Source organism: Hyperoodon ampullatus, assembly GCF_949752795.1.
Source record: "Hyperoodon ampullatus genome assembly, chromosome: 13".
NCBI classification, from domain to species: domain Eukaryota; kingdom Metazoa; phylum Chordata; class Mammalia; order Artiodactyla; family Ziphiidae; genus Hyperoodon; species Hyperoodon ampullatus.
The window spans coordinates 33363695-33387275 of record NC_136926.1 but is presented as its reverse complement, the minus strand read 5'-3'; the positions used below and the strand labels follow the sequence as shown (position 1 = coordinate 33387275).

The window sequence follows — 23581 nt, the reverse complement described above, 5'->3', positions numbered from 1 at the left end:
GCTTACATTAGATGTTCAAAGGGGTCTAAGACTCCCCCCACCCCCCCAAAAAAGACCAAGAGCTGCATGGCTGTCCTTTAAAGGAACCTGCCATTAATCAAGCCACGGGGGCTTCCCTGGTGGCGCAGTGGTTGAGAGTCCGCCTGCTGATGCAGGGGACACGGGTTCGTGCCCCCGTCCGGGAAGGTCCCACATACCGTGGAGCAGTTAGGCCCGTGAGCCATGGCCGCTGAGCCTGTGCTCCGCAACGGGAGAGGCCACAGCAATGAGAGGCCCGCGTACCGCAAAAATAAATAAATAAATAAATCAAGCCACGGACTAAATAAGCGATTTAGGAAACTTCAATAATCAGAACACAGAAGCTCATTATGAAAATACAGGTGAGGCAGCAAGACCTGCTTCAGATTCTGCTTCTTCATAGTGATGCCTATTTTTGCCACCTATTTGTTAGGCTAATGGAGAAGAATCATCCCCTACCTAATTAAACCTAACTGGCTGCAAAGCTTCAGATAAGATGGCAGTGAAGGATGGCTGATTGCGTATTTTTAAACTCTCATTTTAGAGACTACGTCCTCGTTATTTTGAACGTTTTTTGTAGGTTAATTTTGAATCCCAAACTGCTATCAAGATTATACCAGGAGGATCCTACAAACAGAGAACCCAGAATGCATGGCACAACAAAAGTGCACTTTAATAAGTTAGTCGATGGAAATCCTACTGTTTCTTTGTGAATCTATTCTACTGTAATCTCAGATGCAGAAATTCTCATTTCCCTGTAACCCACTGACCTATTGATAATAGGAAGTTTGGTGCGTGTGTGTGTGCGTGTGTATGTGTGTACGTGTGTGTGTGTGTGTCTCCAGCGACCCTAACCTAACCACTGACTGAATTATAGTCCAAGAAACAGAAAGAAAGCACAGATCAGAGCGGGTGAAATATTGCTGAACTTAAGCAGCTTCAGTCTAACAAAGATCTTTATGAACAAAGAAAAAGAACCCACACAGTATAAAATAAAGAACTGCACAGAGAGAACTTTTAAAAATAACTCCTGAAGTTATCTGATAATTCATTGGCCATCACTGAGTGGATTCCACAAATCCTCTGAGCCTAGGGTCTAAAACAATAAACCCATATATTTTTTTCCTGAATAACTAAACTCTCCCAGGGAAAAGAGACAAGGATACTTCTCATATAAATTTCCTTTAACTGCAGGAAAAGAGCCGTGAAACGGTCCACCCTTGACTCTAAAAGCCACTACTTTCTTCTTTTAATTTCCGTTCCTCTGAACATGACATTGGGCTCCCAGTTGGAAATGCAGATAAGCCGCCCTGACGGGGGCTTCAGGCCCCTCCCAAGAACAAAAAGCGCCTGATCTGTCTGGCTCCCCCGCTTCAGATCTGCTGAACTGCTTCACAGTCCGGGACCTTTGAGTCCCACCATTTCAGAGGAGTGGATTTCAAGAGAAGGAAAAGGCTCTGACACCCGAGATCAGGATGCAGCTTCAGTTTTGCTCCATAACTGAGAGCTTTGGAGAATATGAGAAACGAACATGAATGGGAATTCGCTCTGTTCTTCAGAGTCCCAGCAAGCAATCGGCTTAAATGACTGCATGGCGTAAGGCCACATTCTGGTCTGCAAACACAGTTCTTTCCCTGCCCTCGATACGTGCCTTGTGTTTTAAACCCCAACCAAACATCTGAGTATAACTGTTTTCAAAACATGTTTGGTTTTTCTGGGGGAGAATTGTTAAACACCAACGAAGTTATCTTAAAACTGGGGGACAACACAATACATATAGAAGACAAAACCAAATAGGTAGACAGACAAGCAAACACTTGAGGCAAATAAAAAAAAGCATATGAACTGAGGCTGTCATGTGATCCTCAGCATACGCAAGTTCACAATATAATGAGGAATTTCATTACAGCTTATAAAGCCATCCATGGTCATCACGTGGCTCGTGACTAATATTTAAAGTGTTAGCTAAGACGGATCTACATTAAAACTCTGAAGGGGCGCTCAGTGATTATCAAGTACTTTGGAAACATGTTCAAAGCACAGAAAACCTGACATCTGACTGAACTGTTTCGGTTGGAAAGGGTCTAGGTTTCTCAAATAGTTCCACACGGGGTTACATCAAATGTGAATGTTCACGGCAGCATCTTTCTGCACTGCGGAACTACACACAAATCCAGGCTTTATTGAAAACAAAACACACACACACATTTTTCAGATTCTACTTAACGTACTGGCATATTGGAAAAATTAGAGGTTTAAATATACTTCAGGTCTGGGTGAAAAAGTTAAATTTAGGGAGAGGATGAGTTAAACTCACTGCTCCCGCGAGGACTTTAAGTAAGGAAGGACAGACAGCGGGAATGTGTCCGCACAAGGTGCCTTGTATTCGGGACCATCAGGAGATAAATTAGGAAGGAGTCTTTTCTCACTGGCTACCCTCCGCCCATCATCCTACAGCTGGCTGGAGTTTCCTTATCAGGACACAAAGCATTTCTTTTCGAAATCTAACAGGTGGTCACGGACAGCAGGAGGGGTGGGGGGCAGAGTAGAGCCCGGAGCGTGGAGCATCAGGGGTGCAGGTGGCACTGAGGGAGCCACAGGAGGACAGGCAGGCACCCTGAGTCTGGAAGTCTGGACAGTAACTCTGCCTCGCTGAGGAGACGAAGGAGGTCACCTGGGGAAAATACCTCTGCTCTTCCTCATGAAGGAAGTCAGTACGTCTTCAAGTGTGAGGGTAACAGGGAGAGGCTGGAAGGCCAGTACCTGCCAACGTTAGGATTTCAGATGAAGCTCCAATGGTGGGTAGGCTGTAGCCTGGGCACACAGCCCGAGGTGTGCGGGTCGGGACATGGAGATGATGACACCTTGGCTGGTAGGCCAGGTACAACAGAGGGCAGCCAAGGGCGTCTCCATGTCCATCCAGGCAAGTCCTGCCGGGAGCATGCCCAGGGAGCAGGGCCCGGGGAGCAGGGCCCGGAGAGCAGGGCCCGGGGAGCAGGGCCCAGGGAGCAGGGCCTGGGGAGCAGGGCCCAGAGAGCAGGGCCCGAGGAGCAGGGCCCGGAGAGCAGGGCCCGGGGAGCAGGCCCGGAGAGCAGGGCCCGGGGAGCAGGCCCAGAGAGCAGGGCCTGGGGAGCAGGCCCGGGGAGCAGGGCCCGGGGAGCAGGGCCCGGGGAGCAGGGCCCGGGGAGCAGGACCCGGGGAGCAGGGCCCGGGGAGCAGGCCCAGAGAGCAGGGCCCGGGGAGCAGGGCCCGGGGAGCAGGGCCCGGGGAGCAGGACCCGGGGAGCAGGGCCCGAGGAGCAGGCCCAGGGGAGCAGGGCCCGGGGAGCAGGCCCCGGAGAGCAGGGCCCGGGGAGCAGGGCCCGGGGAGCAGGACCCGGGGAGCAGGGCCCGAGGAGCAGGCCCAGGGGAGCAGGGCCCGGGGAGCAGGCCCCGGAGAGCAGGGCCCGGGGAGCAGGGCCCGGAGAGCAGGGCCCGGAGAGCAGGGCCCGGGGAGCAGGCCCAGCTGGCATTCCAGACAAGGGACGGTTCCGGGGAGCACAGGACTGGGACCCAAGAGAAGAGTGGTTTGAAGAGTTGCTGGCATTTAGTAAAGTGAGCTACACGTCAGACACGGTATCATGCTTAACATGTTATGTGCATCGTATGTGATTCTTCAGCGGTCCCGGAGAGGGCGTGATGCTGGCTGCCATTTTCCGCTAAATCAACTAAGAGTCAGAAGAATGCACTACAGGCCCCTTCTCTATACGGTGAGGGGGGAAGAGGCTGGAAGGACTTGAAGGGGCAGCCTATGAAAAGCCCCGAGTAAATAAAAGGCGCTCAAAAGTGTTCCTGTCCCAGAGAACCAACACGCAGAGAGGAATTAAGAAGGAAACCCAGTCAGTCTTCCAGGAGATTACAATTCCACTAAGGGGCAAAATACACCTACCTGTCATCCCAGAGAATGACAACTAACGTGGTCAAACACACCCAGGACACAAACGATAAACAGAACCGCACTTTACAAAGATGATTCTGGCAACCACCTGCAGGAAAGGTTCACGGTGGGGCCAGCCTGGATTGAGAGCATTTAAGAAACTTTAGCTACAATCTGTGTGGGGAAAAAAAGCAGGGCTTATTCCTAAATTAAGGCAGGAGTGGTAGGTGCACAGAGAAGGTACTGAAGAATTAGAAGGTGAAGTTGAGCTGACTAGACCAGCGAACACACACGGGGCACAGAGAGGAAGGACCCCCGTCAACCTCTCCCAGGACAAGGGGTCGGGGAGGCAAGCTGTGCTGCATGCAGGAGAGCTGTGTGTCGTCGCAGGGGCAGGAGGTGCAGGCAGAGAGACGGAGGGGAAGAGCCCCAAGACCAGGAACCCGGTGCATCTGGAGGAACGGGGTTTAGGAGATGATGAGATGCCCGGGGAGCCACAGAGAACGGCCTCAGACTACATCACAGGAGAAGGAAGGGCCTGCAAGGAGGGGGCCGGACTGAGCACCATCAGGGGCTGAGCATGGACAGGGTGCTGGGGTGGGGAGGTGTAAGATGAAGCTGAGCACGTGGCGGATTTGAAATTCCTGGGGGTCACTTCTGAGGGGGAGCATCAGGCAGTGATGGGAGGAAAGGTCAGGATGCAGAGGCTAGAGGAGGAAAAGGTTAGAAGAACCAAGGAAAGAGAAAACGCGGCCTGAAATTTTAAGAAGTTACACGGGACTCCGGAGATAAAATGGAGAGGAAAATGAAGAGCCCGGGGCAGTGTTCGTCTTCAAGCGGGAATCGACAGGCGTGTTTGTAACCTGGAGGGTGAGGACCGGTGTGAGGGTGAGGACTGATGCAGCTGATGCAGCGGATCTGTGATCTCCCGGGAAGCAGGACTAGGAGGGCTCCGCGCACAGGTAAAGGGATGCCAGATGGAGGAGGGAACTTCGTCCAGGGCAACAGGGGAAGGAGGAAGGGCGGTGCAGGGAGTGAAGGCTGTTGACAGGAAGCGAAGAGGGTCTCACCATATCCCAGGGATGACTGCCTCCTGCCGGGAGTGAGGGAAGATGCCTCAGAGAGCCGCCCTCCTAGGAGACAGGGGGCGACCAGCCGAGACCCTGGAGAGCGGCCAGGCCTGGCCACAGCGCGCAAGGCTCTTGGGAAGCAGAGGCCACGGGGGAGCAGGTATGCATTTAGGCTGGAGCCACTGAGGATGCTGCAACGCTTGTTTCACCCCAGGTGGGGATAGCGGAATCACGGCAGGATAAGGCGAGGGAACAGACCCATAAGAAGTCACTCGGGCCAGGGGCAGGGACAGAGAAGCACCAGCAACGGAAAGGAGATGGCACCTGTGGTCGGCAGAATAGTGGCCCCCGAAGATGTGCAGGTCCTAATCCCGGAACCTGCGATGCTGGTATCTCACACGGCAAAAGGGGTTTTGTGGGCGTGATTAAGTGAAGAATCTGAGGATGGGCAGAAGCTCCTGCAATGTCCAGGTGGCCCAATGCCATCACAAGGGTCCTTATAAAAGGGAGGTAGAAGGACCAGGGAAGGAGACGCGAGGATGGCAACAGGCTGGAGTGACGTGGGCCCACAAGCCAAGGGATGCAGGTGGCCCCCCAGAAGCTAGAAAAGGCAAGGAAATAGATCCTCCCCACAGCCTGCAGAACGAATGCAGCCCTGCTGGCCCCAGTGTAGACTTGGGACATTCTGAATTTTAAGATAATAAATTTGTGTTGTTTCAAGCCACTGTTTGTGTTAATTTGTTACAGCAGCAAAAGGAAATTAATACAACACCTAGCCACGTGGAATTCAAATTAGAACTATATTACTAAACTATAAAAGATATATGAAGACATCCAAGAGACTTTTAACTTTCTCATGATTACTTTCATTTTGTTCTGAAATACCAAATTATTTTTAAAATGTGCAAGTAGCCCTGCTTTTCAGGGGCCTAATCTACCTGGCAACCCCATGCCGGCTGGAGACAGGAACACCTGCCTGGGGATAAGATGCAGAGCATCCCGGGAGGATGGCCGAGGACAGCAGGGATGTGGGGCTTGGTGGGGCTCCCTGTCCCCAGAGGGCAGTTCAGAGCCAGGGCGGCTGTGCTCCCTCAGCTGGAGCCCGACAGTGATCTGACCCCAGGTGGAGATCTGGGTCCCGTCTTCATGCTACTCCTGTCCTGTCCCCTGCCCTTCAGATGTGCAGATGGAGGCGCCTGGCAGGTCCGAGCGGACAGGGCAGGGTGAGCGGGCCGGGGCAGCTTCATGAAAGAGGGGGGTCTGAGGGGGACATGGACCCATGAGGTTCAAAGAACAAGAGAGACACAAAAGGCCTGCAAACTTGAATAAAGATGGAATAGTCAAGCGGAGCCAGCGTGGGGGCCATCCGCACAGGCCCGGAGAAGCCCCGTGTGGACGGGCCAGACCCCACGGCCTCGACTCCAAGCCCACAGGTGTGGACCTGTGATGATCAACAGGAAGGAAGAAGGCTTTAGGGAGACACACCTGACGAGGAGATGACAGTCAGGGAGAGAGGACAGAGAAAAGTTTTTTAAACCAACCTCAAAACAATCTTTTAAAGTTTAAATCAAATTGAGATTTGCATATTCCACCAGTAAGGAAGAGAAAATGTTTTTAAGTTTTCTACGTCAACAGAAGGTGTTTACATCCTTGTATACTCATTACTCCAGATGGTAAAATAAATTGTAAAAAATGAAAAACTTTGTCTTCTACAAAAAGATATTTAAAATAGACCTACAAGATGCAAAAAAAACAAACAAACAAAAAAAACAGGTGCAAATGAAATAAGTGTACTCTTCTTTAAAAATACCCACACATTTTCTTGGTAGAATCCGTATCTGATCTGCATGACAGAATTGACAGTGTGTGTTTGTGTGTGTGTCATTGGTATGTTTTCTAAAACTTGAATATTAGAATGGAAACTATATATTAAAAGTAAAGCAATACTCTTCTGAGTAGTTTTCCATTCAGGATATGCAAACTATTCTACGTTTTATTTTCAACATTTCACTATTAAAAGCTGAAGAGTTCCATCTCAGCTGGCTGACCTGAACACCATGGGTATAATATTTACACAATGAAAATGAACATTAATAGTCAAGAGCACAACACCAACACAAAACTGAGTTCAGTCTGATCCTCCTGCTTGGAAGGCTGGCATGTACCACCTGCCTTTTTTATTCTATTGAAACCTATTTTCGATCATAAACCATGCTTACTTCATCTTACATATATATATATATATATATATATATACACACACACACACACACATATGTATTGTGTATATATAGCATATACAGAGCATATATATATATACACACACATATATATGTACAAATGCTCAGTTAGGGCAACATCTTCCATCCTCAGGACAAACCAGATATAATAGGTGGTGACTTCCCCTTCACACGCAGGTGGGACAAAGTCCCATCTCCGCACAAAACACCTAGTAAGCTCATTACTTGCATATTCCAACGACAACCAACAATTCTCCCTCGTGCTGTTATCACGTTTTCTGAGCGTATCTTACACCCCAACTGGATGGCAAAACTTTAAGAGTCTGTGTCACAAGCACACTAGTGTTTCCGTCCAGGTCTTACATGGTGCTTTGCACGCACGGAGCCTGAGTTTCACTGTCAAGCCACACGTGAGTGGCTTGACTGTGAAACCCCGAGTGAAGGGAAAGGCAGCCACCACATCAGATGCGGCTGCTGCCCCGTGTGCTAATGCCTTACTGTCACCTTCAGAGCTGACAGAGGTTAGAGTTCAGAAGCTTGAGGAAGTTATAGTTTTAGCCAAGGAACCATGCAGATGGTGTGCCCTGCCCCCTGTTCCCCTCCCCAACTGTGTTGGGTCTCAGAAGATCAAGGGGGAGGCTATATGGCCCACAGCCCATCACTACACGGTCCCCAACGCAGCATCAGGATCTACTTCAGGACAGAAATCTCACACTTGCCCTGGAGGTGCCTCAGTCAGCACTAGGACCCAAGGGGAATCTGGGGAGAAGCTCCATTCTGCAGAAGTTCCTGCATGAGTTGATGGACCTTAAAGGATCTGAAAGAAGAAATTCTGAGAAATAAAGTGAACACACACTGGCTGAGATGAGAGGAGAAGGTGGGAGCTGGATGGGGATCTAGCACTTTGCTGCCATCGGCCAGAACTCGCCCTGCCCTGGGAACCACACACACTTCACCCCTGATATCCAAACACTGGACTCAGTCCCAGAGGATCCTGGTGGGGGTAAGAAAGGATCCCTGTCCTGGGGTCCTGGTCCGAGGACACACGCAGGTCTGATTCCTAGGACACTGTGTCATTCTTGGTCAATCTCTGCCTTCGTGGCTTCTGGCTGCCTTGAGATCCTGGACGGTCATCTCACCAAGCACAGCCATCGGGTCACAAGCCTGGCCTGTGTCCTCGCATCCTGGACCCCAGCTAGGCTACATCTGCCCTTGGAGGTCACAGAAATGCACAGGCCTTCACTGGCTCCTGGCCTGAGCCCTCTACCCTCTGACCTGGAGTAACCACTGCAGGAAGGGCATGAGATGGCACAGGCGAGCTGGAAAGGGCGACTGCAAGTTACACTGGGTCACCCCGGTCAAAGCCAACCCTCTGTAAAGAGCATCCACACTCAGAAGTAAGGAGAGGTTTCCGGAAGCCACTCAACACAGCTGGTGACAAGAGCACACTGAGAACAGGCACTGTGCATCCTGTCACCTCGGGAACTTACAAGCTTAGTGGAACGAACGCCTTAAGTCTTGTCACGTGACAGCAGTGGGGGCAGCAGGACCCGAGTCCTCAGCAGAACCTGCACAGACCTTAAGCCTTCTCTCCCAGGGGACCTCTACCCACGCACAGGAGCCCCGAGGAGGCTTCCAACCCATGGCCTCCCCGGCCGCACCCTGAGGGTCTAGTTCAGCAGGTCTCAGGAACATGCACGTCCGTGTTTTCCAAAGCCCCCTGGAAGCACGTGGTATGAGGACTGGGTGGAGAACCCACAAGTCGATATTCAGTATGTCTTAAATTGTGAGGTGCCAACACTTGGCTCTGCTTTCGTTCCGTGCCGGCTACACCTCTTCTCCCCGGTTCTACTGCCGTGTCCTAGATTAAAACTGCTAGCCTTCTCACATAATAAAACGTACTACAAGTAACTCAACGGATGTCATGAAAAGTGAAGCAAATAATAAGTTTTAGCTTCTCTCTGCTGGTTAAAATGCAATATAATGATGCAAATCTGATGAGATTTTTTTTATACAGATCGCCCCTGAAATAATGAAAACACAGCCCGAGAAGACGAGAAAGGGCATCGGAAGGTTTGGTACCTTGGGTACCAAGATAAGCCCCAGAGCCGCAAGCCCCTGGTGCCAGGAGTCACTGGGTGGAACAAGTCTACCGGGGCCACTCCGGGCGTCCCTACAGTCAGGGACAACCTGCTTTAGGGGGTTTACTGGCCCCTCCAACATGCTGCCTGACCCACCACTTCATGCAACACATCAAAACAGATGTCTGGCACTGATCCTTGGGTGGACAGATGCAGGTAACGTCAGCGAAGAAGAAGAAGGACTCATGCTTGGCGTCTACCACGTGCCTGTTATATCCGACGTCCTTCACACGTAGAGCAACCCAAGGAGGCAGGTGTGGTGAGTCCCCTGCTTTACGAACGAGGACCCCGAGGCACAGAGAGACTGGACAGCCTGCCCGAGGTGGCAGCGCTAGGTTTCAAGCCAGGCGGACCGGCCCCAGAGCACACACGGAATCACTAAGGCTTGGATTAGCTTTGTTATGTCCATTTCCAGCAAAGCCTACAAATCAAATAAGTCGGTATGCTATCTAGGCAAACGACTTCATTTCAATGGATTCTCTTAAGTGTTGATTCCCTGCAAAACTGTAAGACCTTCAGGGATTTGTTCACCTTGGAAAACAGCTCAACGGGCGCTGCCACGGCCTCCTGTTCCTTCAAGTACTGCTCCCAAGACCAGGCCTCACGCGTGGCCACCGCAGGGGCTGGAAGAGAAAACACAAGGGCTGTTCTTGAGACAATCAGTGACTGAAAAATTATGCAATTGAAGATAAATCCAAGAAGCAGGCTAATTACTTAAACCGATGATCAGAAGACCAAGCAACTAACAGGAAGGAGCCTTATTGCTGGCGTTCTGTGAGCATCTGGTACAATCACGTCACCTCACATCCCCAGCTTTTCCTGGGTTAGAACAGACTTATGAACACACCCCATCACTGACCACTGATGACATGCAGGATGGGTGCCCCCAGGCGCCCCTCAAAGAAGAGAGAACAGGCACAGGTTCTCTAGAAGGTAATTTGGTTACTTTTAAGGCGAAGGACCGGAACTTTTTTTTATAATCTCCTTTCACTTTCCTACCACCTCTTGGTGGGAATGTCAATTGGTACAACCTGTCAAAAGGCAATCTGCAAACTGTCAAAAACCTTAAAAATTATTTGTATACTTTGAACCAGCCATTCTCCTAGGAATTTGTCTTAATGCAATTACAGTGATGTGCCCAAGAGTTTATCCTAGAACCCTTCATAATAGTGAAATACTGGAAACAAACTGAAGAGAGGGCTGATTAAATGCACTGTACAGACGTGTCCTTTTAATAACAGCTCATAAAATTACATTGCAGAAGACTGCTGAATGGCAGAGAAAGGCTATGTTAATGATACACTAAGTGGGGAAAAAAAGTTTAGGAAACAAAATGATCCTTTTTGGTAAAATATATAATGGAAACAAAAAACACTAAAATCATGTAAATCAAAATCGTAAATGAAGTCATCTTTAGGTGCCGGGATTATAAATAATTTCTTCCCATTTTTCTTCGTACTTTAGTTTTCTGCTTTTCTAGATGAATAACTATCCTTTGTAATTCAATAAAAATACCATTTTTAAATAATACAAATCTGGCAAAAAAGATTAATAATTGTTTTAAGTTTATATTCTATGTTCCAGTAACTCCTTCTCTAGGGTTAATACGCTAAGGAAGTGGTCCTGATAAAAGCTGATGGTGAAAACGGACATCACACCATTATTACAGCAAAAATGCAAAGTAATATTAACATGGGAGAAAAGTTAAATAAATGATATTTATATATACATATACACATATATACATATATGATTATGAAGTTGTCAAACACTATACTTTTTATAAAATATCTTGGGAATTTTCTGGGATATCTTGAGAATTTATTATCAAAGTAAGGACACAAAACAGTATATATTTTATGATCTTAATTTTTAAAATACAAATTATTACATATATTAAAACATTTGTTTTTCACATACTTATAAAGCCCCTTCTTCATGCAAGGCAATAGGCATATATGTGTGCCTACATATACAAGCACACACGCACAGAAAAGAAACTGGAAAGAAACAGCAAAATATTAACGGTGGTTATACGTGGGTGGTGGGATTAATGTAAATATTCTTTCCTTGTTACTTTCTGCAGTTTTAAAATTCTCGACAAGCATTGTTATAACCCACCACACACACAGGCACACTTGCACACACACACTCATACACACACGCTCCTGGAGAATTCTGGTCAAAAGTGCTCTGTGAACATTAATTTTAACATTTATCTTGTTGTGAAGTGTTCCCAAGGAAGGTCCAGATGGTGAAAGGTCAGCACTACAAGCACGTTGGTGGTGACAGGTAGTTAGGCACGCCTCGAAGGCAAACATTGGGAACCTCTCAAGACGGTGAAGCAACCTGATGGAATAACAAACACGAAACTCCACCAGCTGTGCAGGAAGAAGTAATATGGACTTTTAATCACTTAAAAAATATGTTCTGAGCTCCTCTTCACATGCCAAGAAGCATGCTGCCCGCTGGAATAAGAATATGACCCAGTCCCTGGTCTAGTAAATGAAAAAGAAATCAATAATGTGTATTATTTTTCCCTTTAATATTCATATATACAATTGACAAAAAAAGTAATTTAAGCTCAGGTTATAAGGAAAAAATCATATCAAATTACAGTTTAAAACAGACCCACAGAGCAGGCACATTAATAACTGCTGTTTATCAATCACAACACACTGACCTGTTCTTGCTAAGAAATACACTTATTAAAGTAAAAGAATTTTAAAAAGCACTTTAACCATCAAATAAGGCTAAGAGAACTGTTATCAATGGATTTCCTTGCTTTGTTTGGAAACAGTGCAACATCCCTGTGTGATTCCCACCAAGGAGCTCGCAGTCTGTTAGCCATCACAGCACTAGAAAATTTGCTGCCATTTCTACATGACATGAGATATTTTATTTTGCTAAACACAGAAAGTAATTTGACAAACCCTGAACATTCTCTGGTACGATTATTCAGCATCCTTATTTTCACATAAGCATTTTACAACATCACAATTATAAGCGTTACCAAAAACGTTACAGCAGCGTTGGCTCCGAAGCAAATATAAATGTCTCGCTTTCTACAGCAGCTGGGTTCCTGAGAAACTTGTGTGTGAGGGGTGACATCACCATGTCGTCCCCAACGTAGAAGAAGGTCATTCCTCACAAGAAACATGAATGACTATTCAAGACCAAGACACACTGAGAGAACCCAGACCCGGAGGTGAGGCTGAAGCCGCCCCTGCACCCCAGAGACCCAGACGGATGCCCAGACGGACACAGTGGGAGGGGAGAAGAGGGGCTGCCCCTCCCCCAGGCCTCCCCAAGCCTCAGGCTCCTCCAGGGGGAAATGAGGGCCCCGGGGACAACCGGCCCTCACCCCCAGCATCCTGGGTGACTATGTGGGAGCCCCTATTCTGACGTCGCCCCACAGGAACTTCAGTGGAATCTGGAGGGCACAACGCTGGGGACTGACTGTGATGGAGAGGGGGAGGGGCTCGTGACATCCGCACAGGGATCTCGGGATGGAGTTCATGCCTGCATCACCCAGGTGGGGACCCCAACCTGCAGCTCTGCTCATCTGCAGAACCAAGTCAGGGTGCAGTCTGATGAGGGAGCTCGATGGGGTGCATACTGCCTGAATCGGACCCTCAGGGAGGAGTTCTGTTGGCCCTGAGCCTGCTCGGCCCAAGCCCACGCCAGGTGTTGCGTCCCAGCCCACCCACGTAGAGAGAGCCTTCCAGACCCATCGACCAGAAGCGCTGGGACAGTCCTGGAAGAGGCGTGCCTGGCGGCACTTGAGCAAAGCCAGTGGCCCTGTTCAGCCAGGGAACTGGGGTGTGGGTCAGCTTGAGGTAAGATGACAAACAAAGAGCTTTACTGGCTTTCAAGCTGCTTCACCCACTGCACCCGGGCAGGGGACCTACCTCACAGCCCTGCTTACCACCGAGTACAGCCTGTCCCCCGGGAATCCACCCAGACCACAGGGGACACTGCAAAGCCCACTCCACAGCCCTCCGCACGTGGGCGTCTGAACAGGGAGCACAGCCTGGGGCCTCCTCTGTCTGCAGAGCAGAGCCAGTGGCCTCACCCTCAGTGCACACTCAGGCCACCAACAATGAGCTGTGCAGGCCCTAGGTCCCAGCCTGCTGCCCTGCCAGGGAGGTAAGCTAACTCACACCCCGTCCACTACTGAATACGTGCCCAGTCCTGGCCGTCCAATGAGCCTGACCAGAGAGCCCAGGCGACCGCAGAGCCCACCCTCCAGCCCCACCTGGGGAGGAACCCAGCCAGCTGTCCTGTCCACCTGTTCTCGGCCGGGGCACAGCCCCCATCCCTGTCCTCTGAGCTCAAACAGATGCCTCACCCCAAATAAACCCTACAGCAGGCCCACCTGCCCAAGGGCTTTACCAGCAGACACGCCCAAAAACCCAAGCCGAGCTGACTGGTAAGGAACCATCTCTGCCAAAGCAAACTGCACGGCCTGGAAGACGAGCCCCACTACTCAGATGCACAAATTCCAACATGAGGAATCAATGATCATGAAAAGCCAGGTAACTATGACACCAGCAAAGGAAACCAATAAAGCTCCAATGACTGACCCTAAAGAAACAGTGAATTATGAACTGTCAGACAAAGAATTCAGAATAGTCCTCCAGAGGAAGCTTAACTAACTACAAGAAAACACAAACAACTAAATGAAACTAGAAAAGCAATGCATGAACAAAACAAGAAGTTCAACAAAGAAACAGCCACCATCAAAACAACCACAACAATAACAAAAAAGCCCTAGAGTTCAAAAATACACTAACCGAACTGAAAAATTCAATAGAGAGTCTCAAGAGTAGACTGGACCACGCAGAAGAAAGGATCGGCAACCTGGAGGATAGGACACTGGAAATACCCCAGTCAGAGGAGCAACAGGAAAAAAGGAGGATAATAGAGAAGAAAGCGGGGGTGAGGTGGGCGTGGAATTATGGGACACAATGAAAAGAAACAATATTCACATTATGGAAATTCCAGAAGGAGAAGAGAAAGAGAAAGGGGTGGAAAGTGTATCTGAAGCAATAATGGCTGAAAACTTCCAAAACGCAGGGAGAGAAATGGACATTTCACATCCATGAGGCCCAAAAGGGCCCCAAATAGGTTGAACCCAAATAGGATTACACTGAGACACATTATAATTAAATAGTCAAAAGTCAAAGACAAAGAAAGAATTTTAAGAGCAGCAAGAGAAAGAGAGACGTCACATACAAGGGAAACCCCGTAACACTATGAGCAAATTTCTCAGCAGAAACCTTTCAGGCCAGGAGAGAATGGGACAGTTTATTCAAAATGCTGAAAGAAAGCAGGATCAGTGCTTGGATGGGCTGGAGGCTGGTGGCGTGTGCATGTGTGTTACACCCTATGAAAGCACAGGTGCACTTGAGCCAGGCCACGTCCTCACAGACAGCAGACACTGGGATGCATAGGGTTAGCTCTTAGAAGCACCCCCTTTACAAAGGGCTCACCACGTCTAAGAGGACCAGGCAGCAACATCGCCCTTGGAAAAGGGGTTGGCACACTGAGAAGGATACATCCCAGACCAGATACCCGTTAATCCTGTAAACCACAATTGTGTCCTGCTTTATCATTTCAGATCTGGAGTTTGGAATAATTCAGTTTATTTAAATTGATAGAAAACAACCTCTACTCCTTTATTTCAGCCCTTTATATGAACAGTCCTCCATATGTGCGTGCTAGTGTTTTTTGTTCTCAACTCCTCTTATAAAATTCCATAACATAAAAAGCACAGCATGCTGTTTAAAAATGGAAAGAAGCCCTAGCTGTCATCTAGCTCTGTGATTTTTTTCAAACCTTAAATTTCTTTCTATCTTGTAATACCCTACAATGGAAAAGAATCTGAAAAAGAATATATATATTATATATACATATATATATACACACACACACACACATATAACTGAATCACTTTGCTGTGCACCTGAATCACTGTAAGTCAACTATACTTCAATAAAAAAACAAAAAATATTATAACAGTATATTGTTAATTGAAGGTAATTTTACTATATTTAATTATAGTGATGGTTTTAAACAGTCTCTTCCTCATTTAAAAAGTGATGCATGCTGATTTTAAATTCATTGCCAAAAAAAGGCATGATCTGTCAACAAACAAAACTATATATCAAATTTTCTTTGGGGACCAAATGTACATTAAAATTTAACCATATATTATAGAATCAAAAATAGATAAAAACTGTTTCCAAAAATAAATAAATAAAAATTTTAAAATTAAATTAAAATGTTTCATCAATATGGGCGCTATAAGAATATTCTCTCTAGTATGACCCCATTTTTACCTACAAAAGTATCTTTCTAGGAGTCCCACCATGAGATACCCCGTGAGTACAGGTACGCTGCCTGCCCCACGCTCTGGCCACTTGGCATCACATTCATCCCCCTCGGAGAGCAGAGACTGACAGATGAAGCCTCACCTAGTTCTAGGAAACTGCACAATATTTATTAGTGATTTTCTAAACTAAAATTAAAAATGGCCGGGGGTGAAGAATGAATAAACTGTCATTCTTAAGGACAGAACCATGTAAATCCTATAACTCATGTCCCTGAGAGACACCTTCCCAATTCCATTAACCATAATCACAGTCTTTCACACCAACGTTTCAACTTCATTTCAAAAGTTATGTTGCATCCGGCTCCATCGGCAGCATCTTAGAAAATGTGAGAAAAACATTTTTTTTGTTGGTTGTCGGTAGCAACCAACCAATTTTATTACACACAGATATAAATAATGCCTCCCTTTGTGGTACCAACTGGAAATGATACAATTTTCCCAACGTTATAACAACTTATCACTGCTGGGAAATAACCCCAAAACAGAAGCTCCATGAATATAACTGCACTTCCCAACCTCTCACATGGTAATAACTCTGCGTGTCTCCGTAGCAAGGACTTCTGCCTGCTCTGCTGAGAACATTTTTCATTTGCAGATGTAGGCTGTGTCTCATTCCAGTACTGAATTCAAAACCAGTTGTTGCTCATTTCCCTGTGCGTAGTGGGTGCTGAGAGCCAGGACACGCCAGGAAATGCTCGGGGACTTGACTCATGCTCACGTGACATCTACTCTAGTGGGGGAGACACACGTGCAGACAGACAAGTGTCACCCTCACCCGGCATACGGGGGGACTCAATGTTCCTGTGAATAAACAGGCAGACGCAAGTGTTAACGTGTACCAGTTAAGAAACCCAAACAATGCATCTGGGAACAAAATAAAGAAGGATTAATTGGGACCAGAGGACGCTTCCTGGAGACCGCTACTCTCCCAGACAACCAGAAAATCAGCAGGCGGCCCAGGGAGGGGCAGCAGAAGCAAAGCGACAGGCTGCAGAGGGAAGAGCCCCTGCCAACGCCCGTCTGGGCATCACCACGGAGCCTGTGGGACACACGGAGCAGAAGGCAGGGTCGCTGCACGGGGAGGAAGTAACCGTAAAATCGGGCAAGTTCTTCCAAGTCGGAAGTAAGAACTTGCCCTAGCACCAGTGCTGAGTAAGAAGGAAACAAATGCCAGAGACAGAGACTGAAGGCGGAACGATGACAACAGTCCAGGCAGAGGTAACGAGGGCGTTCCCTAGAGAAAGGCAGGGAGCCAAGGGGCGACGCAGAACTAAAACCGAAGGACCTCGGCCAACAACTAACTGCCAGGGGCGGGGTGGGGCAGGGCGAGGCGGTCCAGGGAGGAGGATCCAGCGGGGGAACCCAGTGCGGGATCAGCAAATTGAGGGAGCAACGCGGGAGGCTGCAAGGAGGACGGGTTATTGTCAGAGATGCTGAGTTTTAGGTATCTGGAAGAATCTAAGCATATATATATCCAACAAAAGGAGATCCCAAATTTTTCAGCAAGAGGCAACAACTGAGAAACATGGAGAAAGAAGAACCAAGGTCAGAATGTGCACATCCACGTCAGGGGTGAGTGAAGAGGTGGGGAGGAGGACGGGGGACAAGAATTGGCAGGGACCCGGGGACACACACAAGACCTGGAAGTCAGGGCAGCAGAGGGTCCCAAGGGCTGAAGGACCAGCACCGTCCGATGCGGAAGAAGGTCCAGTGAGACCAGCCTGGGAGAAGCAGCTGCGGCCAGGGTGTCACCGTGACCTCAGGAACAGAGGTTTCGGTGGAAGAATGCACTCGGAGGTCAGACTGCACGAGGCCAAACACTGAAAAGAAAGTCTCAGGGAGGCAGCAAGTGTGCCACACTCTGAGAGGCTTGCAGACGAGGAGAAGAGACAGGTCGCAGGAGAGCTGGAGGGGCACCAGTCACATCACGAAAAAGGAGCTCTTCTCGTTCTTAAGGACTGCAGGCAGCAGAGGGCATTTCAATCCATCAGCTGAGGGACAAGAACTGGAAGACAGAGATGAGGCTCCTAGAAGAGGGGGTGACCCAGGGGGATGTGCAGGACAGGAGGCTCTGAGAACACAGCAGAGGAAGGGCCCTACTAACGTCAGAGAACCTTCGGGAAGGAGAGAGAAGACATCACCCCAGGACCTCGATCTCCATGACCAGGAGTGCGTCACGCTGGGAGCACAAGGGCAGGACAGTGACGAAATTCCTCTGGGACCAGATGTGAGGCCCACGAGGCCGTCCTGAGAGCCGCTTGGCCAAGCCGTTGACTCTCAGAGGGGCTCCCGGCAGTCTGGGAGCAGAGCAGATAGTTCAGTCCATGGACAGCTGGGCACCGATGACGAGACAGCCCAGTGGATGAGGGGCACCAGCCTCAAGCACATAACATGAAATGCTCCAGAGGCCCCACCTGGCCGGGGGCGCAGGAAGTCGGGAAACTACTGACAAACACAGAGGAACAGAAAAGCTAACACACAGGACGCGAGTGCTTTGACAAGCTTCCACGGAACAAAGGAGTAGAAGGACCCGTGGTTCTGAGGGTGTGACCAAGAGAGGATTTCAGGGTCTAAAATGCGGTGACTCAGCCATTTCCCCAGGTGCTGCCACAAGTGGACAGAACAATGCACGGGACCAACACCGGAAACCTGTGTGCAACAGAGAAGAGAGGTGTGCAAACAACTTACTCTAATATGGTGGTTTTCGAAGTGTGGTCACCCCCTGGAACTTGTGAGAAAGGCACATTTTGGAGGCCATACCCCAGACTTAATGATTCAGAAACTCTCCACTTTAACAATTTTTCTAAGTGACTCTGATGCATGCTAAAGTTTGAGAACCACTGTTCTTAATTAACGTGAAGAAACCTACAAAGTAGAGAGAAATCTAATTATGGTTGATGTCATCAAAGAAGGCTTCCCAGATGATGTGACATGTGCCTTAAAGGATAAAGTTCTCCAAGTGTGGTACTCAGAACTACAGCATCAGTATCACCTGGGGAACTGTTAGAAATACAAATTTGGGGCATCAATTAAAATTTGGGGCATCTACGGAATCAGAAACTCTTGGCGGGATGCCTATGAGCTGTTTTCACAAGCCCTCCCTCTGAAGCAGCTCATGTTTGAGAGCTCCAGCTCCGGAATGAGGGTCAGACTCCAGCTGCAGATGGCCCTAGAGGCAGGGGCAGGACTGAGAACTCTTTGACCACTGTCCTGTTCTTGAATTTCCATGAGTCCCAATCCTCCCCCAGCATGAATTTTACAGTACGGCCCATTTCCTGAGGAAGGTGGAGTGATCTCTCTTCCTTGCAAAAGAGATCTAATTAAAACACCACGGGAAGAATTTTAGTCTTAAGCCTATATACATGCTGTGAAACCAGCAGAAGTTTTTAAGGAAAGAAATGCCATAATAAGTTTTGGACTTGTTTCTCCTCTGCCCTGCCCATTGCTGGTTTTTTGGTAGTTCTGATTTTTTTAAAGACACTGCTGGTTGCAGTTGTAGAGATTATGGAGTAGAATAAGGAGAGAGAACTGATACCAGAGTTAGCAGAAAGGTGGCTGTTTCAACAAGCCAGCCCAAGATGAGGAGGTCTTGATGTGATACAGCTGGTGAGGGTGGAGAGGAGTCAGGGAGAGATCTGCGTAGGACCTGACACGCTGGACATCAGTGAGGTGAGAGGGAGACCGAGTTTACCACTGTGCCGAGACAGGCTTAGAGGGCAAGATGAATACGTTGTCAGAGACGCTAAACCTCTGAAATCTAAAGGGTCTAAAGGATATGCAGGATGAACTATCTAGGGGGCATTAAAAACGGGTTTTTCAGGAGAAAGATCAGGACTGGGAACTTGGATTTCATGGCCATCAGTGTACAGGGGGGTTGAGATTCTCCAGGAGTGTACGAAGAGCACAAAGTAGGCAGTGGGACCAAGAGCAGAATTCTAGGGAACTGAAGTATTTCAGATGTGGGCAGAAGAAAAACAATCAGTAAAGGATAGTGAGGAGGAGCAACCAGAGAACAGGACTAACGAGGGAGGAAACACCTTCAAGAAGTAGGGAGTAGGAGCTATCAAATCTAATAAAAATACAAAACAACTTGAGGGCTCAACAAAGGTCACTAATTTTAGTAACCGGAAGGACTTACATGGCCTTTACCTGAGACTTTAACACAGAGAATGACTAAAGATGTAGGAAAAAGCAGGGACCTGAAGCTGGGGAAAGAGATGGGACCAAAGACAGGTGGTGGGATTAGCCTCAGGATGGTTTCTATAAGAAAACAAGGAAAGGGTGCTGGTCCAATGAAGCCCAGAGGTGAACAGGAGAAAGGCTGGAAGCACGGTCTGTGAGGAGGACAAAGTTTACAGGTATGCAGGTGGAAATGCAAACTGGAAATAGTAACCTTCAGAAGTAACAACTCGAAGAGCTGCCAGACTATGGTGACGGATGAGTCATGTATGACAAAACAGAGAAAACCAATGCAAATATGGTCAATAATATTGTAATAGCTTTGTACAGGGACAGATGGTTACAAGCCTTATCGTGGTGATCATTTCATAAGGTATGCAAATGTCAAATCACTATGTAGTTCACCTGAAACTAACAGAATATTGTGCATCAACTATATTTCAACAAAACAAGAAAACAGTGCAAGCCAGGTGTGCTCATTGATTCAACAAACAGGGTTTTCTGTGACACAGGCCCTGTGTTAGTTGCTAATGATTCAAAGAAGAAGATATAGTTTTTTTCCCCTTAAGAAGCTTACAGCTTAGTGGGGAACCAGGCAACTATTATACAAAAAGGAATATCCAACTGCAGAGACATGAACTAAGGGCTATAAGAACACGGTGGACAAAACAATCGACATTGACTTCAGGGCATTACGTTTTCTTTTTTCATTCAACAAATATTAACCATAATGCTTATATGCTACAAGCTTATAATACAGCACGAAACAAACTAACAAAAATCCCTACCATCACCCACCGTAAATTCTAGTGTGTGAAGACAGATGATAAATAAGTAAAATACATAGTATGTCAGATGGCAATAAGTGTTAAGGAGAAAATATAACAGAGAAAGCAGCAGCTAGGCAGTATTAGCAGGAGGGGCTCTGCAGACTTCCCACCAGAAAGAATGGAAGCAACAAGGCAGTGGAATGACCTCTTTAATGCAATGAAACCATGAAACTGTCAAGTGAGAATTATACATCCAATGAAAACACCCTCCAGAAAGGGTGAAATAATGAAATTTTCAGATTCATTAAAACTCATTTTGATATGTCCACATTTCACTTACAGAATACAGATTCCATTCCTGACTGAGTTCTTCTTCACTCCTACAGAATTCACTTTGTCTCCTACAGATATCCTTGTAAAACTTTTTTTTTTTTAACATTTAAGTCTTCGATCTACTAGGAATTAATTTTTTAGACAGATGATCAGTTTGGCAAACATAACCTACTAAATAATGTATGGTCTGTCCTCCTAAAATGATTTACCCATGTACATTGTGTATATTAGCCTATGTGTAATATATTACATTCTCACATCTCTTTCTGGTTTCTCTATTCTGTTCCACAGATTCTTGGTCTATTACTATACTACCAGAATGTCTTGGATTTCAGTATAAAATACCTATATCCAATTTAAATTAAAACCAGTTGAGATTCTATTTTGGAATTGAATTAACTGTTAATTTGATGGAAATTGACATTTTTGTGGCATGTATTTCCATTTGTTCACATATTAATTTATATTCATCAATAGAATTTTCTAGTTTTCTTAACAAGGTCCTTCACATTTCTTGTTCAACTTATTCTAAATATTTTATATATTATTGCTTTTATGCATGCAATATTTTTCCCTTTTCAATTTCCAGGTGCTGATGACATACAGAAAAAGCTAATGACTTTTTATACTTATCCTCTATCCAACCACCTCAACTTCCTTATATTAATTCTATTGAATAGTAGCTTATAATTAGATTCTCCTGGGTTTTCTAGGTATAAAATCACATCATCTACAAAAAAATATAGCTTTGTCTCTTTCCAAAGTTTATACCACTCATTAAATTTTGTTTTTTATTTCATTCACTAAAATTGCCAAGAGAGTAGTGAATAGCAATGGTGATAGTGGGCACCTCTATTTCCTGATTTTAATTTAAATGGTTTTGATGTTTATCTATTCAGTGTATTTGCTATTACATTTTGGTAAATAATTTTTATTATATTCAATGCTATTTTACATACAAATTTTTGCTAGGAATGGCAGTTAAATTCTACCAAAAGTCTTTTTCAGTGTTAAATATCATTATATGGCTTTTCCCTTTTAATCTGTTGATGTGTGAATTATGTTGGCAGATTTTACAATACTGAACTCTGTTTCACTGCTGAAGTTTACACTACTGGATACTATACCCTCCTTGGTAATAGGATATCATTTTTCTAATATATTGCTAGATTATACTTGGCAATATTTATTTAGAATTTCATATTTGTATGTGATATGCATTTTCAGTCTAGAGTTTTGGTTTTTTTGTTTTTTGGGGGATTTTTTTGGCGGTACGCTGGCCTCTCACTGTTGTGGCCTCTCCCACTGCGGAGCACAGGCTCCGGACGCGCAGGCTCAGTGGCCATGGCTCCGGACGCGCAGGCTCAGTGGCCATGGCTCAGGGGCCCAGCCGCTCCGCGGCATGTGGGATCTTCCCAGACCGGGGCACGAACCCGTGTCCCCTGCATCGGCAGGTGGACTCTCAACCACTGCACCACCAGGGAAGCCCTAGAGTTTTGGTTTTTATATTACATTCCTCAAATCACATATGCTGGCTTCATAAAAAATTTTTCACCTTTTTATGTGGCTTGGAAGAGTCTGAATATCATTGGAATGATCTGTTCTTTTAAAGTTGAAGAATAGTTCAGCTGTGATCCTGGCTGGACCTCATCTTCCAGTCTCTTTTACTGTATGACCTATTCAAATGTTCAACTTTTCCTGGGTGCATTTTGATAATCATTAGGTAGGAAATCATCCAGTTACTCCAGAGTTTCAAACGTGTTGCTAAAGAAATGCCTGTATTATTCTCTCTTGTTTTAATTTAAAAAAACAACAACTTCTCCCACATCTTTAGTTAGTTTTCCTCACTTGCTTAGTAATTAAGGTTAAGATGCATATATTTAGGAGAATGGGTAGATGGTGACAGCATTAAAAGAGACCAAGAACAAAGAGAAAAGAAGATTGGGGAGAGTGTGAGCTGATATGGTGAAGAAGGATAACCAGGTGGAATCCACTTCCAGCTTGGAGCTGAGATTTGAACCTGCAGTGAGGCAGAAACAACCAGGGTACCATCCAGATAACAGAAGTCATCAAGAGAAAAAGTGCAAAATGGGAAGAGAATCATGGCTGAAACATAGGGGAATCTCAACACTCAAATGGAAGGCAGAGAGTAAAAACGTGATAGAAGATAAAGCACTGAGACATAAAATCCAGGACAGACTGATGTATCAGGATACAAAGAGAGAGCAAGTGATGAAGGAGGAGGAGAGAAGAAAGGAGGGGAGGACGAGGAAGGGAAAGAAGAGGAGGCGGAGGAGAGGAAGAGATAGTCATCACCTCAACTGAGAGATCAGACCAGGTGGGTGACTGTGGACACAGGGACGAGAACAAGGAGACAAGGCCAAAGAGGTGAAGGGTCACTTGAACAGGGGGTTGAATGCGGATCAGGATTCCTGAGTGGGCCCAGGTCTGTCACTAGAGGAGAAAGAAGAACTAAGAAAGCTCCAAGTTCTTTCGGGAATATTCAGGTGATGGTGAA

At 46.8% G+C, this 23581-nt stretch overlaps 1 protein-coding gene across 1 annotated transcript in view; it reads right to left on the bottom strand.

Annotated features, from left to right (window-relative positions):
- The window catches only part of L3MBTL4 (L3MBTL histone methyl-lysine binding protein 4), a gene marked incomplete at both ends in the record, with an annotated part of 548580 nt that overhangs the window by 502155 nt on the left and 22844 nt on the right, over positions 1–23581 (bottom strand). Inside the window, 1 exon segment of the mRNA XM_079718164.1 lies at positions 9916–10007. Within this exon segment, the coding sequence (XP_079574290.1) occupies positions 9916–10007 (92 nt within the window).